This window comes from Oryza sativa, chromosome 12, assembly GCF_034140825.1.
Source record: "Oryza sativa Japonica Group chromosome 12, ASM3414082v1".
Classification (NCBI taxonomy): domain Eukaryota; kingdom Viridiplantae; phylum Streptophyta; class Magnoliopsida; order Poales; family Poaceae; genus Oryza; species Oryza sativa.
Window position 1 is genome coordinate 27,733,122 of NC_089046.1, and position 19,903 is coordinate 27,753,024.

The 19,903-nt window shown below is 41.8% G+C and overlaps 2 protein-coding genes and 1 non-coding gene across 3 annotated transcripts; 2 read left to right on the forward strand and 1 right to left on the reverse strand.

The window, feature by feature from the left end:
- Positions 1-3,825: 3,825 nt before the first annotated feature.
- TRNAE-UUC (transfer RNA glutamic acid (anticodon UUC)) lies at positions 3,826-3,899 on the forward strand. The gene has a single exon. It is a non-coding gene; the product is annotated as a tRNA-Glu (tRNA).
- Positions 3,900-7,251: 3,352 nt separating this feature from the next.
- On the forward strand, positions 7,252-10,554 carry LOC4352862 (ras-related protein RABF2a). The gene is made up of 7 exons (NM_001423637.1): positions 7,252-7,493; positions 7,757-7,834; positions 7,930-8,097; positions 8,957-9,005; positions 9,207-9,280; positions 9,815-9,908; positions 10,047-10,554. Exons 1-7 carry the CDS (start codon positions 7,452-7,454, stop codon positions 10,151-10,153), a joined length of 612 nt encoding a protein of 203 aa, NP_001410566.1. The 5' UTR covers positions 7,252-7,451; the 3' UTR covers positions 10,154-10,554.
- A 42-nt stretch (positions 10,555-10,596) lies between these two features.
- LOC4352863 (ATP-dependent RNA helicase DEAH12, chloroplastic) lies at positions 10,597-15,245 on the reverse strand. The gene is made up of 4 exons (NM_001423636.1): positions 14,961-15,245; positions 13,556-14,533; positions 12,141-12,889; positions 10,597-11,301 (listed from the first exon to the last, which is right to left on the reverse strand). The coding sequence occupies exons 2-4, from the start codon at positions 13,952-13,954 to the stop codon at positions 10,917-10,919; spliced, it is 1,533 nt and encodes a 510-aa protein (NP_001410565.1). The 5' UTR covers positions 13,955-14,533; positions 14,961-15,245; the 3' UTR covers positions 10,597-10,916.
- Positions 15,246-19,903: the final 4,658 nt, after the last annotated feature.

The window sequence follows — 19,903 nt, forward strand, 5'->3', positions numbered from 1 at the left end:
TAAGTTTTCACACAGGTAGCTAACAGCTGTATATCCAATGAGCCAACTAATCCAAATAAGAAATTTTTAGTTCCATCACTATCTATATTCAAGTAGGATTGATGTATTATTAGTTTATAAAGGTCCAAGCCAATACTGGGTATATGCCGCTACCTTATACATCAAATGAATGAAAAATGAGTGAAATGATAATAATGGTGGAGATTGTGCTAATGGTACAGTAGCAGACGCTGACATGTAAGCCCGAATCCACGTATCAGCCATTGCTACTGTGTCAACAGTAGCAGAGAATGCACTAGAGGCAGGCCGGCAGATGATTTTCCTTGATGGATTGGAATTCAGAAAATAATCCTTTCACGGGCATCGTCGTGTGGGTGCAACTCTTCCAGTAGGAACCAGCGTTCGACAGATAGGCCTTTTGCACAGGCTAATCCGTCTAGGTCTTTATGTTCATAACTGTTCCAAGTGTGCACCGAATTCGCAGTACTGGACTTGAAAGTCTCGAAGCGGCGAGCCATCTCAGCATGGTCACGCTTCAACTTGTACGATACAGCTTCGTCTGACTCGACGTACGTCCTCGGCAGTCACGCACTTACCATCATCTATATATCACAATTCACAGACAAATCAATCAGTTTTACACTTGCATACAAACAAATCAATTAGAAGTATTAAACTTTGAGTAATTTTACGGTCCTTGAGGAGGTACCATTTTTTCTATTATAAATTTGATACCTCTTGGTACCTAGGTACTATGAGATATCAAATTTTACACTAAATTTTTGGTACCTCATAGTATCTCCTCAAGGACCGTAGAATTGCTCATTAAACTTTAGTTCCTCAGGGTCGATCAGGGACTAAAACATATCGGATGTTTGGACACTAGTTACAAGTATTAAATGTAGACTAATGATAAAACTCATTTCATGACCCTAGACTAATTCGTAAGATGAATCTATTTAGTCTAATTAATCCATGATTAGCCTATATATGCGATGCTATAGTAAACATATGTTAATTATAGATTAATTAGGTTTAAAAATTTTGTCTCGCGAATTAGCTCTTATTTATGCAATTAGTTTTGTAATTAGTCTATGTTTAATACTCTAAATTAGCGTCGAAATATGCAATGTGACAGGGACTAATTAAAGTGATCCAAACACCACCAATCTATCCGTATGCTAAATTGCATGTACAGCTGCATCTTTGATTGTACGATTGGTTATTATGGGGTTTAATATAATGGGATTACCTGGGGGCTCGCTGCTGTAGCGGATGGAGAGGCGGTCGGAGACGTCAGCCGCCGCAGCTAAACGGGCGGCGCGGCATGCGGCCGCCTCGGCTAAGCGGGCGGCGCGAGATGCGGCCGCCGCGTCATGGCGCGCCACCGCGGCTCGGGCGGCGCGACATGCGGCGGCCGACGCCACTAGACACGACGCCATTGTTAATTAGGGCTTACTGTATTTTGTTTCTACCACATATGCATATATGTCGTCAAATAAGATCGATCGATCGATCGATGGATGAGAGATAGGAAACAAGTCAATACGACTAATATAAATTATAGAGTAAAATACACGGTCGGTCCTTAAAGTTGAGCGCGGGTGTCACTTAGATTCATAATCTTGTAAATTACACATCTAGATCCACCATCTTGTTTAAGTGACTCATTGAGGTCCAAAAGACCTCTGACCGGGTTGACTGGCTTACGTGGCGGTCCAGCGTGGCAACATATTTGCATTTTGCCCCCCTTTTTGATTCCCCGTGTCCGATCCAATCCCTTCTTTGCGTGGCGCACGCAGGAACGCGTCGACGGCAACGTGCGCTAGCACGCACACCTGCGGCACCCACCTGTCTCAACCACGCTGCGCCCGCTGACGTGCCTCGTACCCCTCTGGCAGCCGCTCGCCGGTGTTGCGCAGCGCCCAGAGAAACCGCACACCGTCGTCGACGGGAAGGAGAAAGAGCAGGGGAAGGGGAAGGCCCCCGCTCTAGCCAGCCGTGGGTGCACGCGACAAGTGGCTGCGGCAGCTGCTCAAGTCAAGCTTGCCCTGCCGCCCCGCTGCCGCCATGGAGCTCGCACCCGCCCAGCTCGCGCCGAACTCGCCGACGCCTCCCCCACACACGCGGCCGCGGTAGGCGACCCCTCCCCCCGGGCGTGGCCGGCGACACCTCCCCCGCGCGCGCCAAGCTCACCGACGCCTCTAGCACCAACGACCAGCGGGAAGGGAGACCGATGGATCTGGCCGTCAGTGAGGCGTGAGCGCCACCGGCACGCTAGCTACGAAGACAGTGACGGCGCTCCGCAAACTCTCCTCTAGTTCCCTCCGCCGCCTGCCAACTGCTGCCACATTCGCCCGTCGCCGCTCCGCTGCTGCTCCGCTCGCACCCCGCTGCCGCGCTTGCCCTCCACCGTTCCGCCCGCCGCCCATTCGTCAAGAAGGATTTGAGGTCCACGACGGCACGGCGTCCTGATCTTCGAGCTCGTCCGCCGCTCGCTTCGTCCCCTCTAATACTGTGTCGTTGGCAATCATGCGTCGCTTCGTCGAGGTCCACGATAGCGGCGACGGAGGACACTGATGTTGGCGAGGCGAGGCCGGAGAACGTGACAAGCGAGGCGGTGCAGCTGTGCTGTGCGACTAGGCGCCGCAACAGCTCAGCCATCGGTATGACATGGCCGGCGAAGGGGCTGACGATGAGGATGACGTGCGGCGGCGGTGGGCGATGTGACGACGGAGGCAGCTGAGGGATTTGGGGGTTCTTTTTGGTGCCCAGGGCTCTACTAAATGCAATGTAGATGGTCAGCTTCGGTCAAACCGGGTTTGGACCTTAATGAGTCACTTAAACAAGATGGTGAACCTAGATGTGCAATTTACAAGATTATGGACCTAAGTGACACCCGCGCACAATTTTAAGGACCGGCCGTGTATTTTACTCTAAATTATATCTCTATCTCTCCCAACTTCTCTTCTACTCCCTCCAACTAAAAGTTTAAGCCATAGTTCTTATATCATTGAGACCACTCACCACAGGCGGACAATTTTTTTTAATTAGATACTAAGTAAAATTTGGTACATAAAGGTTCTATGAAAAATTTAGTGTGCTTCAAGGTAATTTCTTAAATACTGTAAAATTCTTAACATACTTTGCAGTGATTTCAGGCCTGTTATTACTATCTGCAAAGTACGTTGATTACTGAATCCACTTCTTCCATCTTTTCACTAGTTGTAATTGGAAATCAGCAATATGAAGAACATTGTTTGTGTGCGCTGGTGCGTATGTACATGTGTGATTGTGTGGCGTAGACCAAATAATGGTGAAATAATAAAACCAGCTTAAGCAGATAATCACAGGTAATTAAGACATGTTCTTCGTAGTTCTGTCAGCCTTTAAAAAGGCAAGCCTGAAGATCCTTTCCTTATGACACTAGCTATCAGGTGTTATTTATGAAAGAGATGATTGACTTTCAGAGACATATATTAAAAGGAGAAGCTGATGAAAAATGCAAAGACTAAGTACATAAATACATATATTCCTCGCTTTGAACTGGCTCGTCAGGCAAATATTTGTGTTTTCATCAAATCTAAGGCAAGGTCAAACTCCAAAGTCCCTGCAAAAAAAAAAAAAAAGCTCAAACTCCAAAGTGGGACAAAGTTGCTCCATCTCTAGCTTCTTTTAGAATGGTCGTCACCATAAAATCAAGAACACCCCCAGCAGCTGGTTCAGAGTCAGTTGCTAAGAAAAAAATTCAGATTAGTGTACTACGTCAAAGCTACTGGAGCCAGAATCTGTATGAAGGTCCCCGTTTCTCTTGCAAATCAAGAATCCATTGTCGTCTAGTCCGGTTAGGATATCTGGCTTTCACCCAGACGACCCGGGTTCAAATCCCGGCAATGGAACATTAATTTTTGTACATTTTTTCTTTGTCTGCTAGTTTTGTTTGTGAGCAGCTCACAAAACTAACTTCAAGATTTAATTTATGGCTTGTTCACTTTGTTGCTTACCAGATTTTCACAATACCAATTTTTAATAAGCTTTGGTTTTACTAAAAAATTTTAACTTGGTGTGTTTAGTTTGACATCTTTCTAAATCTTGGTAGTGCTTTTTATCAGGGGTGAAGCTAGCATCAAAATAAGGGGGTGTACTACCATTAAAAATCTAGAAATTTTCAGTACAAAACTGTGTATTTTAGTGTTTTTAAGTGAGAATTGAGGAATTCTGGGGTTAATGTGCACCCCATACACAATATAGCTTCGCCACTGCTTTTTATAATAAGAAAGTTCCAAAACCACCAAATAATGTTAAGGTTAAAATCAGAATAAAGTGAACAAGTTCTCATCAGCTGTGTTTGTTATGTTGAGTTGGGAACTCATTCCCTTCGCACGAAAAACGGAGCGATATTTTTTTTATGATTAATTAAGTATTTATTATTATTTTTAAATAGATTAATATGATTTTTAAAGCAACTTTCATATAGAATTTTTTTAAAAAAACGCACCATTTAGCAGTTTAAAAACGTGCGCTCGGAACACGAGAGAGAGGAGTTGGGAATCCAGGCGGCCAAACATATATAGCCGTGTAATTAATTTCCTACGTACCACTAAACAGCTTTTTTGAGGTGAAATTTATCGTCATTTCATCTACTACATGTAGAATTTTGCATTGCTTGGAGCCTTAGCCTAGTTAACTTCTCAGCGAAAACGAGAAAGCTCTATTAGAGCATGATCAATTAAGTATTACAGAAGAAAACTATTATTCAATTAAGCTTGCATATGGGCTGCCTCCAGGCCCATAGGCCCATGATCTGTAACTGGGCCGTAACTTGCAAACCTGCACTAGAATGGGCTTTAATTCTTGGTTGTCAATTAATTCAGTAGTTTTGATATTATTAATTTTTATTATTTACTAGAAAAAATGCATGTGCGTTGTAACGGGTGAAGGATATTTTATTATTGTTACACAGTTTAGTTAAGATGAAACTCACTATAGAAATTTGCTTGGATATATATTTTTCTACAAAATCATGAGCTGCAATTAAGAATCCGATCATTTCAAGTTAGCATGCGAGTTTTTTAAAGAGATATCTTATACATATTTCTAAAAGCGAACGAATTTAAAACCTGACTTAAATACGGATCTATATTTTCAAAATCGAATGAATTTAAAAGCCAACTCATATACAGATGATATATAAAAGTATCGGTAAAAACATCTTCAATTTTTATAATGGAAGAGATATACATCTAAACGACTGAATCTTCTCTTGCCTAAGTTGCCTTCGTGAAATTTCTTCAAACTCGCTTTGAATCACGCCTATATGCACCAATTAACGCCTTGTAATCAGTGGATATTTGCATTGTGTCCAATATATCAATCAGTACGCGTATGGCTTGTGGCCGAGTATTGAACGCTGGCTGAACGACTTGACTCTTGTGCTGGACTTTGATCTGTTCGACTCTTTTAGTAGCTTAATTATTACTAGCCCTCAAAATATTGTCTTTTGTTCCTAGCTCAAAAGGCAAATTAATTAAGTCGATCTAGATGTTTGTGCTGCTATACACGAGAATAGATATTGTTGTTTCACTGCAAGATGAACATAACATTTGCAGATATTTTTATCCTTTCCAACTAGATGTACACAATTAGTATTAAAATTTCACCTGTTATTTTCGCATAGAGAGATTAATGGAAACGCTATGCGTTGTCGGAAACGACGATCGAGTTAATAAGCTGTGGCTTGTGTTAGGAACATGTCGCATCTATGCTTCCAAGAAGCCTCTCATGGCTAGTTAAATAGTTAGTTAATTACTATCTTAATTAATTTGATCATGTGCCTCTCCATTCATCGGTTCTTACAAAGTAGTAGTATATACTACTCCTAAATCCACTCCCAAAAAATTCCTTCATCAGCTTCTAGTATACTGGACAACTACTTCTCTGAATACTTGCAGATGCAGAGAGTCTCTGTCTGCAGCTGTTCTATACTCCACTGAGCTAGTAACAACTACTTTTGATCTGTTCACCAACTAGTAGCATTAGTACAGTTTCTTATTCGGATGCTCTCTAATCTCTGCATAATAAGTAGCATATTATACTGCGAGCATCTAATCCTAATCACCGTATTTGTTACTCAACTTCCACCGTCTTTGTCCAAAAAATAGGCCACAAAAAGAGCCAAGCAAAAGTTCAGGTTTTCAGGAGTTCTTTGCTGTAAGCTAATGAGTGAGTTGGGATGTCATGACAGTGATCTTGAGCAAGCACACACAACTGAAATTAAAAAGAAAGAAAAGAATAATCTAATAGTATGAGATTATACTTGCATTCACACAACATCCTTTTTCTTTCAGTTCCAAGATGCATATGATTATCTGCAAGGGATTAAGTGCAGATCTGATAATCAAGTGCTTTGCTAATACGGCAAGCTAATCACATCTTATCTCCGACAAAGAGACAGGTTAATGCTAGATCCCACCGTGGCAAAAATTGTCAGCTTGTGGTATGAATGAAATGATGATTAAAAACAAAGTTGTGAGGCAGCTGGGAGCATTCTAGAAAGAGCCAGCAAATGCCAATTTGACCCACCACCTTCTGAAAGCTACACACCAAATTGCAAAGTGCAGAAAAAGAAAATTTTGAACATTTCTTCTCATGGTCCTCTTCAACACCAACAGGAAGAGATGGAATTCATCTTTGTCTCCATGGCCATGGCGTGTCAGGGCACATTATGAAATTACACCCCTACCTTTCAGCAAAATTTCATCCAACAGAGTTGCTGTTGACCGTTGACCTTTTTGTGGGTCAACTCAATCAAGACCAGTCAAACTAAGCAGAAAGATTCATAGATCAGTGAATGTAGTGTATGAAGTTATAGTGGAAACTTGAAAGTATGCAATCCAAATTTGTCAAAAGAGCATTGCTACTCATACTATTTTTCTTTCTTTTTTTCGCATAGCTCTTACCAACAAATCTCTCAACCGTTTGATTTAATAATTATATGGGAGTTCAAAGTAATTCTATATTTACTCACATCATACCACATCAATGTTTGTAATAGATTTATAATAAATCTTTTAGGACCTTTGTAGTAAAAAAAACAAGTCTAAAATCAAGAACCAATACTTTTGGGCTTTTGGCGAGTACAAAAGTGGAGGTCTTAATCAATCCTCTTAACAATAATAATTAAATATAAATATAGGGGGTAGAGTGCAAAAAGGACTCACCTTATTAGTCATCTTCCTTAGCCTTAAGCGTAAAGCAACTCGTCTCATCTTCAGAGAAGCAAACCCAACAAAAAAAAAAAAAGAATTTTCAGGTTTTCTTCTCGCTTTCACCGGAGAAGGAGAAGGAGAGGAAGGTGTTGATCGAATCCTCCTCCAATCGCGCGCGATTCGATCCCCGTTGCTGGCCGCTCGCTCGCTCGATCCCTCATCCGATCTGAATCCCCCGATCTGATGGCGGCCAACCCCGGCAACAAGATCCGCAACGCCAAGCTGGTGAGGAATCAAACGTCTCCCTCAATTTGGTTTCTTGATTTGTTTTTGTTTCCCCCTGGATTTAGGGCTGATGATATTTCCCCCTAAGATCCCTCCTTGTTGGTCGCGATTAGATTGATGAACTGATTCCCCCTTATTATGATCGTAAAACAAGAACTCAATCTTTACTTATTGGCATCATGTGCTCATGTTGTTCATGTATCACGAATTCCGGGTCTTGGGAGTATGTTGGTATGCGTTTACTAACAGTGTTGATTAACCAGGTTCTTCTTGGAGATGTGGGCACGGGCAAGTCGAGCCTCGTTCTCCGGTTTGTGAAGGGCCAGTTTGTTGAGTTCCAGGTGAATTTCTTTTACACGTGAACTACTATGACCTAAGATTGAGCAGGTTTGGTGTGTTGGGATAGGCTTGATTTTGTTGGTTCATTCGGATGCAGGAGTCCACCATCGGCGCGGCCTTCTTCTCGCAAACCTTGGCGGTTAACGATGAGACGGTGAAGTTCGAAATCTGGGATACTGCAGGGCAGGAGAGGTATCATAGCTTGGCTCCGATGTACTATCGGGGTGCGGCTGCCGCGATAGTTGTCTACGACATCACAAATGCGGTTAGTACAAGACTAAGTGACTTGCTTGAATTTTAATTAAGTTGTACATCTTGATGATAGTTTCTCAAAGTTTTGATTTAATGCAATCATGCCTGCATATCACTGAAAATTATAAGTACGGCACCACAGCCGCGATTGGTAGAAATTACTAACAGTCTAATAATATAATTTACGCCATTGAAACCAGAATTACGATTAGTAAGTATTGGTAAAATCACCCCTTCTCTGTGATTAACATATCGAACCAAGTATTCATGATAATCGTACACCAACTTTGACATTTTAATCCATCATCTTTTATTGTCACAGAAGATTCGAACTTCCTACATATAGTTTTAGGTTATATTGCTCTTCTGGTCTTGGTTCAAGTGTGGCCATGTTTTCCCAGATGATAGACTGATGAGTTGGTTCTGCCATTACCAATTAGCAACTCCCATGTCCTGGCGTTATGGCACACTGATAGTAGATCAACTAGTTATCTTCACTGTTTTTGCACCTTGTTTGCATCTTATGAGCAAGCCCTATTCGGAGAAGATACTGTATCTATTGTGTGCCCTTACTTGAACGGAGGAACCCTTCAATTCACGGTCTTGCGATCTTATGTATTAGCATATTAGCAACGCATCTCTTTATATTTTTCTTGCTTCACATGCAGCTTTTAGTGTGTGTTCTTGGTAAACATGATTTCGATCTGCATTACAAGTTTTTGGGAAGAAATAAATATATCATAGTTGATAGTTTACACCGTGCACAAATTTAAGTCTAACTTCATTCATACTGTTTTATCTGAGTATGCTCACTGCTCATTTTGTAAAAGTGGTGCTAATAGTGGTTCTCATCATTATTTTCTGCCTTTTAGGCCTCTTTCACACGTGCAAAAAAATGGGTTCAAGAACTTCAAGCGCAAGGTAATCCATTTCTCTTTTTGTAATTTTCACGTATGATTAGAACATCTGTAAATAAGCAGCTATATTGATTTTGTACAACTGCTGGACCACCTGTACTGTACAGTTCTCTTATAAGTGAACTTGCAATTTCATAGCACTATAAGACATCGTGTCTGTTTTTTTAATAGTCCAGCTAATACAAGTTAACTTCTTTTTATACAGGAAACCCAAACACGATAATGGCTCTTGCTGGTAACAAGGCTGATATGGTAGAGGCGAGGCAGGTGCCAGCAGAAGTATGTAATTTTGCTTCTCAAATCCCTTTTTTTGTGATTATATGTCAAAGCACTAGTGCATTTCTGCATGAAACTATCATGTCACTGTGATTTGATATTTGTCACTAGCATCTCATAATGGTGCTTATTTTCCTCATTGCTTCGAGCAAAAGTATAATTTGGCCTTACCAGCTTCAAATTACTGTATTTTTCTCCTGTCACATTTGACGATGAATTATCAGTATGTTGTGATAGTGAATAGCACAGAATAACTATGTCTACTTTTTGTTGCTCCTGCTTCATTGAAAAAATAACTCTGAATTGAAGTATTTAACAAAAAAATATATAATAAAAAGTTGTGAAGGCAAGAAGGTTTTCTGTTCTGTGGTGGTCTTTTTTGTTTGCTCATTGCAACACTGATCTATTAAATAATAGATACCATCTTTTGTGTTTGTGGCACTATCCTGTTCTTGAAATGAATTTCTTTTCCATTATGACAGCCTCTGCGGCTTGCTTTGTTGATGCTTATCAAAAGCTCTAATTTGTATGGTGCAGGAGGCAAAGACCTACGCACAAGAGAATGGCCTTTTCTTCATGGAAACATCTGCGAAAACGGCGATCAATGTGAACGATGTATTCCACGAGATCGGTGAGTTTAGATCACAAATCATTTCCGCAGTGGATTTCTGTACGCCGACAGAGCTGGTTGGTTATTTGGTGTACAAAAATGTACACAGCCTGCTTCTGCTAATTTCTAAGCGAATTTGCATTCTTAATCTGATTTCAGCAAAGAGATTGCTTCAAGGACAGCAGGCTCAAGACACACCGGCTGGAATGGTTCTCAACCAGAGACCAGCTGAGAGGATGGTGAGCAGTTCTTCATGCTGCTCATAATTCAAGTGTGGAGTATGTGACAACTACATAATGCCATGGCCTGAAATCCAGGAGAAGTGTGTATGCATCAGAGATGCACACAAAGCTTGTAAAGTGGCTGCTGCCATCCCAGCTGCTGTTTCTTATTTTGTCATGTTCGTTCTGTAAATGTGAATACTAGGGTGTCGCTGCAGAAATTCAGATGTATTACTACAGTGTATGCTCTTGCTTAAGTATTTCTCGACACTGAAACAGAGTAAAGCAAAGTCTAGTCAGATTCGTTTTGTTTGCTTCAATTCAGATCATGCAGTGAGCTTGCTTTTTACATTCTAATTGTGCTAGTATGTGCAATTCAGACCACATTCACCCATTTGTACCTTTTCGTCAGAAAAATGGAAAAATATGATCAGATTTTGTAGTTACCCTTTTACACAAGGAATGTGGTAAAGATACACGCATCAACTGAACAATTGCTGATGTAGCTTATCCAATTCAACATCAAGAAGTTCTGAAACCATCCCAAGCATGTGTGGCTCACAAGAAAAACAAGCATATACACGCTTAGGGAATTAACAAAAAATAAATAAAATCAGTGATGGCAACTCCTTTTGCTTATGCACCAAACCAGGAAAAAAGGGAGTACAAGAGGAAAAGCTCATGAAGGTATAGAACCATCTCACTTTTCCTGTATTGATTTTCAAGAGGGGCATGGAAACATATTATTCCAAATGAAATTCATCAGTATGTGCCATTCTTTTTTTTCTTAATGCTATCTATGTTGTTTTCACTGGATGTAATCTTCATTGTAGCTGTCACTGATCACCGAAACGAACCGCTCGAGCCATGGCAGCTGGTGAAGGTCCTTCATGGTGTCAATGATATATGAATCGGCGCAGCGGGGCGGCGACTGGCTTGGAGGCTCACCCAGGTTGAAACCCCCTGAGAGGAACCTCTGAATGAGAGCCAGCTGAGCTCTCTCCTGCTCCGAGTACCCTTCGATGGCGGTTGGCATGCAGTCGAACGTGTCCCATGCCCATATCTCGGATGCTTGGGTGGAATGCGCTGCCGAGGCAGCCTCGATGCTCTCTTCGTCCCAGAAAACACATTGGCATGTCTGTATACCATTGGTGTACTCGGCGCCACAGGAGTAGCAGAACTCGTGCCCGCACCTTCAGAAGTGACAAACCAACATTTAGCATATCGATAAGAATCAAAAGGTGCATTCATGAATTAGTAATCCTTGATGGGAGCGAGCATTTGCAATGCAATAGCTATCTAGGTGGGCGAGCAACACAGAGCACATCTAGTTGGATCTGAATCTACCTAGTGTGAAATTACTATGAAGAGTATGCCCATATAAACAAAACCCTAATGCGGACTGTAGAAGAAAATTCTCTTATTGACACCAGTAATGCACCTTAGGCCCCAACTAAGAATTATATGAAGTTATCTCTTGTATGATATGATAAATTAAATAACTAATTTGGGAATCCGGGATTCTGAGGCCATAATAAGGAACACCTTGGAATTTGTACTGAAAACTACCAAGTTCTTTAATTCAGAGTGTGGTCAGAGACAGAGTGGGCCAACATAATATAGCTAGCTTACAGTCTACAACATTTCTATCTGTTTGGTAACTTTCAAATATTACAGATTGTGGGAGAGGCAGAAATCAGCGCACTACTTAAAAGTTGCACTAAGAAAGCTTCATCAAACATAATAAACATTCGTTCATAACCTGTGAAAATGTGAAATGATTCTTCTCTCTCATTTAGAAATTTTAACTACTAGCATGACAACAGATCTTTACTCTTATAATAAACAGTGTTTAATGCTTTCAAGTTTCAGTTGAAGCCCAATGAAACCGGCCAAAAAGAGTGCTTCTCTATGTAGAATTATAAAGCTTAGTTCTGTGTGTACTTGTTTATTTTTTTAAAAAAGAAATTCCTCTTTTTAGTCTACGAGATTCCATACCAGCAAGTGTGCCAAACTGAAAAAAGGAACATACCAGCAATTCATATGGAAGCAGCCTTGTGTGAGTTCAATCATTCGTCGGCATCTCTGACAACGCCTCCACCTATTGTTTTGTGCTAGCCGATGCAAAGACAGGTCTCCTGCATCTCTTTCATCAACAGGCAAGCTCTGGTACTCATCACAGCCCATCATGACATGCCATGGCACTCCACAGTTGATACAGATATCTCTATGGCATTCTGGGCACTCAACACAATTGAGATCTGACTGACTTGATGTACTTGCTCTAGAGAAGTGCTGACTAAGATCTAGTAGAACTGAACAGTTTGGAAAGGGACAATAAAATCTTTCCATGTCTGAGGTGCCAGCTTCTGCAAAAGCTCTCTCCAGAGAATCGTAGCAGCTAACTGGAAGGAATGACTTACACTCACTAGCAGAAATATGATATTTACACCTTAACTGTGGGCATCTTATAGGAACCTTGTTGGTTTGCAGCTTCTCTTGAGTATATGAAGTCAAGCAGCTATAGCAAAATGTATGAGCACAACCCACTTTGATCATCTGAGCGCCTCGTTTTTCCTCACAGCAAATTGAACAGGTGCCAACCTCGTATGGAGATAGATACATGATGCCTATGGCTTCTTTGGCCAACTGCAGTGGCCTCTCAAGCTCAAAGCTAGGAAGCAATATTATATCAAAGTCTTCCAGCTTTTCCACCAGTTCAAGAATTCTGTGTCCTAAAGCTACCAAGAGCTGGTCTTCTAGAATTTCAGCTTCTGCGATCTGTCAGTGCAAAAGAACAAGAAATGACACATCATGTCTAAGTATGATATAATACAGGAAGGCAGTAAGATAACTCTATTGAAATAGGTAATTATGTAAGAATTCTACAGCTTTCGGACAACATAAATTGAACAAACTACTGCATAGAACTGCAAGTGATGAATACGATCTATATACTGCAGCTGCACTGCAGTAGCAGAATTTGGAATGTGCAGCTGTCATAACTGCACATTCCCTACCTTTTCATCCTTTCGTTCCTCTCAGTTTAGTTCTGTTTACAACAGTCAGCTATTAATAGGTAGCTGTTAAAATCTCAAATAGGAAAGACGGTTTCTTCATTGACTGATTGTTGAATTGATTAGTTCGACTAACTTGGAACCAAGCAAGATGGCATGAAGTCAAGTATAGTTATCGTGGTGCGGTCCATTTTTTTGTCATTCGGATTACCAGCCAAACATGTGGTATCCTCAAAACATGAATTACATTATTTTGGTAGCGTATATCACAATGCCAAACTGCAACATACAGTTTAGTTAACTAAACCTTAAGCGCCCATTAGGTGATGCCCAATAGCAGAAATATCAGGGTGATTGAAAGCGATACTAGCGATTCTGTGTAACATTCATAAGGGCAAACCATATATTAGAGAAAATCGGAAACTCTTGCCTGAAAGTACAGCTTCTCCGAATTGGTGAAAGCAAAGATCTTCCGTATCCCATTCTGCAACGCCACCAACAGGCCATCCATCAGCGCCAAGTGATCGGCCACTAGCTCATCCACATAGAAGTCCAGTTTCTTCTGCACCTGAAGCATAGGCACCCCAGGTGACCTCTCCATCACCACCCCAATCCCGGACAGCTTCTTCCCCTCCGCCTCGGGGCTCGACACGCCCTTGAAGAACAGCCTCACCGAGCTCTCATCAAGCTCTCCCTTGGCGACGCCGGCCGTGAATGACTCCTCGGTGTCCTCCCACTCATCCTCATCCCCACAGCAGCTCCTGAAGTCATCCTCCCCTCTCGAATTGCAGGCGAAACTGCCCTCCACGTCGGCTAACCTCTCCTCCATTGCTGAAATCCCAATCCAATTGGTGAAATCCAATCAAATCAAATCAAATCAAGACGACACTCTCTGACTCAGTTAGAAAGCTGAGCAATCCCCAATTTGAGCAATCTCCATTCAGCTAGATGGGTCAGCAAGAAGCTGAGCACACTGACAGGCAACCAAAACCAAAAAGGTTTCCACCAAACGAGCCCTTTTGAGCTCGAGACTGCACCTAATCCCAACTCCAAGAAGGTGCCTTGTTCCTTTTTGCCACAACCACTATGGTGGTGGTGGTGATGGTGCCAGTGACCTATCGCTCCGACGACCCCACAGATTCGTGGGGGGGCCTCGGAATCGCACGAGATTTGGCTCAGAAATTGGCGGAGAGGATGGCCATGAAGCACCAGAAGGAGCTCCACATCGCGAATTCCAGGGCCGCGAGGGCGAAATTGAACGGGGCAGCGACCAAATTCACCCAAATGTTGGAGCTTTCGTCGATTCTCGAATTATTCCTCATGCGAGAGAGACGCTCAGTAGTAATTAGCAATTCAGACCCCGAGGACAGTGCAAATCACCGCCGCGACGTGAGCTCCAATCACCTGCCTGCAAGGTGAGAATTTACCAACAATTCAGATCAAAATCAGCAATTGCGAGAACGAAACGACTGCTCCTGAAATTGACAAAAGAAAAAAAAATCTAGCTCAAATGTTGGAAAGGCCCAAGAAAAAAAAGGAAGAAAATACCGAGGCAACCTGCCTCGCAATCGAATCTAACAGCAAATTCTGCAGAAAACTCGTAGAAACAGATCTAGAGAAGGCGAGCATTTAGGCCCAAAAGTAGATATTCCAGCTCAAGAAAAATTACTAGAAAACAGCAAGAGAAAACTCCGCCCAACAAGCACAAAAAGAACCCAACAAAATTCGCAGAAAAAAAAAAAGATGAAGAACAAGAACACACTCCACACAGACCGAGATGCGCCCAATCGAAGCAAGAGCGAGTGTGGGTCAGAAAGAGAGAAAAGCGGGAGCACCTGGGAGTCACACGCATCACATCGAGGAGAGATGAAACCGGGCCTCCGGGGACAAGAACCCAGAGGGAGGAAAGAAGGAAGGAATTGAGGGCAAGCAACAAATGGAGACAAAGATGGGAGCTTTCCGGCACACCCCGGTGACGGTGAGGCGCCTTTCCTTGCGGCAGTGGAGAGAGAATTTATTCTGAGGAAGAAGAAGAAGAAAAAGAGAGAGGAGTGGCGTTAAAGCAAAGACAGAGGAGCCCTAATTATTCCTTCTCGACCACGAGGAGCAGGAGCAGCACTGCAATTGCAAACTCTCCTCTTCTCCTTCTTCTTCCTCTCCAGATTTGCACTGCTGTCCCTCAACAAGCACAAATATTGCACCTTTCAAACTTAGCACTACTACCTCTCTTCTAAAATGTTCAGTTATTTTATCATGGAACGTGTTTTAAAATGAAGGGTGTGTTTAGTTCACGTCAAGGGCCCCTTTGATTTGAAGAAAAAATATAGGAATTTTGGAGGATTTCAATCCTATAGAAAAAATTCCTATGAAGCCCTTTGAAACAAAGGATTAAATCATATCCAATCCTTTGAAATTCCTATGGAATGCACAATTCTATAGATATTTTGGAGGAAATTTAGCAAGAGCTCCAACCTCTTAGAAAATTTCCTTTGAGTCTATCTCTCTCATCCGTTTCCTGCGTTTTTCCTGCGCTCCAATCAAACGACCATTCCTGTGTTTTGCGATCCTATGTTTTACACTTACATTCCTATCATAATCATGTGTTTTTCCTATTCCTATATTTTCTCAGCCCTGCGATTCAAAGGAGCCCTAAAATTGAAAGTTTGGTTGAAATTGGAACGATGTGATGGAAAAGTTGGAAGTTTGAAGAAATAGTTTGGAACTAAACACGGCCGAAGTTCTTTTCATCTACATTATCTTCTTAGCCAATCATAACCATTCTCTATTTAATTTCTTTATATATTTTCTTTTATCAACAATGACAACTTTTTTAATGATTTTTGTATATTTTATTAATATTTGCTTTGATCTTAAAAACAAGATAGTGGAGAACTAAGGCATGTTTGATTTAGATTATTAGATGGATTATTTAGGGATAAATTACTTTTAAAGTAGGCTTAAAAGATACTACTAGCTTAGACCAAACGGTCAATACAGTGAAAATAATTTAAATTATTGAATGGATTATCGATTTAGTTGTAGAAATAAAATTATATATATTGAGAAATAAACTTGACAAATAACTTGAAACAAGCAAAAATGCATAAATTATTTTAGAAAAATGTAGTTTTAGAAGTGTGAAACAAATAATTTATTTTATATTTCGATGAATAAGAAAAAAAAATATGGCACCATCAATCCTTAAACAAGTCATTATTACTCGTTCATAACGTGTCCAATTGCCTACGTTTGCTTGTGCCATATCATAAGACGACTCCGCATTTTATAAACGAGTCAATGACATCGATGTTGCGAGTGTTTATAATGGGTTTTATTGCTCCTTGAAACCATCAAGGATAAGTTAACCAAAAAAACTTTAAAGTTTTATTGTTAGGTGTATGTTTGTTTATACTTTACCCTCGTCAAAGAAACAAACATGTATCTACCGTAGAGAACAAATCAATCAATGCATTCTAGTAGTGCTAGGTGGTACTTGGATTCAGGGACTAAACCTGTCATATCGGATGAATTTGGAGTATTAAACATGAACTATTTACTAATTACATAAATAAGAGCTAATTCGCGTCACAATTTTTTAAGCCTAATTAATCCATATAATTAGCATATGTTTACTGTAGCATCACATAGGCTAATCATGGATTAATTAGGCTCAATAGATTTGTCTCGCAAATTAGTCCAGGGTTATAAAATGAGTTTTATTAATAGTCTACGTTTAATATTTATAATTAGTGTCCAAACATCCGATGTGATGGAGACTTAAAAAGTTTTAATCCCTTTTAAACGGGGTCTTAATCAAGCATGTATTTATTACTACTCCCTAAAGTAGTGGAAAATTAATATACCCTCCTTTTCTAAATACAGTAACTAATCTTAAATTCTGCTCTTTGGAATTATGACCACAATCTACTCTTAAATGTTAGGTAAAGTGAACGAAATTTCGTTCTTACATTTACTCCATCCATTCCTAATTAATTTTTTCCTAATCATCTTTCACAATCAATTTTCAGCATCATGAGATTAATGTTTTAAAATTCATTGTGTAATATTTATATAATGTACTCCCTCCATCTACTTTTGATAGTCATATTCCATCTTGGCACACAGACCAAGGATAAGTAATTCTACTTATCATCTATTTAAACATGCTACCAAGGATAATATGATAGGTTGTTGAATTGAAATATGCCTATCAAAGATAAATTTTTCAGATTTAGAAATATGACTATCAAAAGTAGATGGAGGGAGTATATTTCACATGATATTGAACTATAGGAATTTCTAAAATTTTATTATTGTTAAAGATAGATATGTTAACTTACGATAAAGCTAAATCAACAAGTAATATGAAATGGGAAGTATATGACATATTACACTTAAATAACATATAACATTTTTTATGGTTTGTAAATACTTAAAAGAACAAATGATCAAAATTTTAAAGGTGGATAGTGTGCCTAACGTTGGTTATTTTGTAAAAAGGTGACGAACACACTGACAGCCGCCAAGAAGTAATTCATCCGGTTTTATAATTTTAAAGTTTTGAATAATAACACGATCTACAAAACGCATCTTTAACTATGATTTTCTCTTGTAATGCATATAATAAATAAATATTTAATTTTGTTACAGTATTTTTAATAATAATCTATTTATATTTTTTAAGTGCATTCAAACTTGTAAATATTTTAGAAGATACTAATTGTTAAAGAAATTTTAATAGTTTGACTCCAGCTGAATTAAGGAATCGGATGGAGTAATTAGCAGAAGAGAGGAGGTGCGGATTGCAAAAGAGGCATGGAAGTGGTTGGTCGATTGATTGATGTCGAGTTTAATGGCGGTCGGGGCCCACACTCACACTCTTCCTGCATCTGCATGCGAACGGAACGGAAGAAGAAATCCTCCGTTCCGTTTGGACTCGCCAAGTTGGGGCGGTGGAGTGGGCCCACGCTGTCGGCGAGAGCAGCCAACTCGGACCAGCGACGTGGCAACCACCACCGTCCAGTGTCAGCGTCAGCAACTGAGCATATTCTACCAAAATCATCTTCCTCCTCTCATCAATTATTATTATGCTTATTAAGGATCAGGAACGACTACGTGCACAGGATTCTAATCTCCTAATCCGATTGAAAACATGCAGAGATTCTTCCCTGCATTCTGAATTTCTGATGAGAGAATCAAGGATATGAGCATGAACGTGCGGATAACAAAAAAACAATAACAATTTTTAGAAACATTAATTCTCTCTAATACTCCCTCTGGTTCTATATTAATTGACGTTTTGGGCAAGCTTGAGGTTAAACTTTTATAACTTTGACCATCAATAACTTTAAAAATATTTAGTTTAAAGAAACTAAAAAAACATATATAGATTTGTCTTTTAAAACACTATAATAAAAGTAAACATGCATTCATTTATTGTATATATTATAACAGAAAAATAAGGTCAAAGGTATATCTTGTAGAGCGTGTCATTATCCAAAGCGTCAATTAAAATGAAACCGGAGGGAGTAACTAATGTATGCATGTGTGTTTCCTTGCAATCGTATCTTTTTCTCCTTTTATTTTTCCTTTTCCTTTTTACTGACGACAGCACCTGATTCAAGATTCTAATGCTCGCATCTTCAGGCTTTTACTAATTTTTTTTTCTTTTCATCAGTCTTTTTTGAACTCGATTCTTTTCTCTTTTCTTCAAGAGCAAAACTCAGCTTTAATCTACTTTCTGCCTGGGCCGGGATTCACACACTGATTAGGCAAGGAGGGTAGGCGATAGATTATACTACTGTATACTGTTGCTGATTCAGCTAGTTGTGTTGTGTCATTAATAGGAAATTAACCACAGCTTGGGAGAGCTCTAGCTAAAGAACTCTTGTTCATCTACTCTCGCGTCGTCCTCCCCTGGGGCGGCACGGGAGGCGACGACCCAGCCACCCATCTCCCTCCCCTTCTTCCCCTCCGCCTCGCCGCCGCTCGAGCGGCCACCGGCAAAGCCGGCCGGCCGCAAGGACGGCGGCGGCGGGGCCCCTCACCGACCTTTCACCGGGCAGGCAGGGGAGCCGCCAGGCGGGACGGCGGTGACCGCCAGATCCAGGCCGCTCCGGCCGGATCTGGCGGCGGGGAGGACGGCGGCCACGGCGGCGGGGATGGCGACGGCGAAGGCAGGGGCGCGCGGCGCTAGGCGGCGGCGGCTGAAGGCAACGGGAATGGCGATGGCGGCGGGGATGGCGATGGTAGCGGGGAAGGAACCGGCCGCGGGCGCGAAGATGGTGGTGGTGGTCCCGTGTGAGCTTGTGGTGGCAACGGCGCGGTGCTCCTCGGCGGCGGCGGCGGCAGTGTCCCCCAGATCCGCGCCTCTCGGCCGGATCTGGAGGGTGGCCGGCGGCAACTGGCGGCGGCTGTGCGGCGACGACGGCGGCGGTGCGGCGACGGCAGCGGCGGCGGTGCGGCGACGGCAGCAGCGGCGGTGTGGCGACGGCAGTTGGCGACGGCGACGGCGGTCGCGGTAGTTGGCAGTTGCGGTGTTGGCTGGCGATGGCGGCAGTGGCGCACATGGCATGGGGCGGCAGCCAGCCGCATGCTGGTGAAGGGTGACGGCACAGCGGCAGGTTGCGGATGCGGGGGCTGGAGTCGGTGGCAGCGGCGACGGCGGCCGTTTGTGGAGGCGGTGGTGACATCAGCGGCGAGGCGAGGATGGCGACGGCGAGGAAGCTGGGCGTTAGGCAGCAGCGGCTGCGGTGGTGGTGACCGTGTCTGCGGTCAC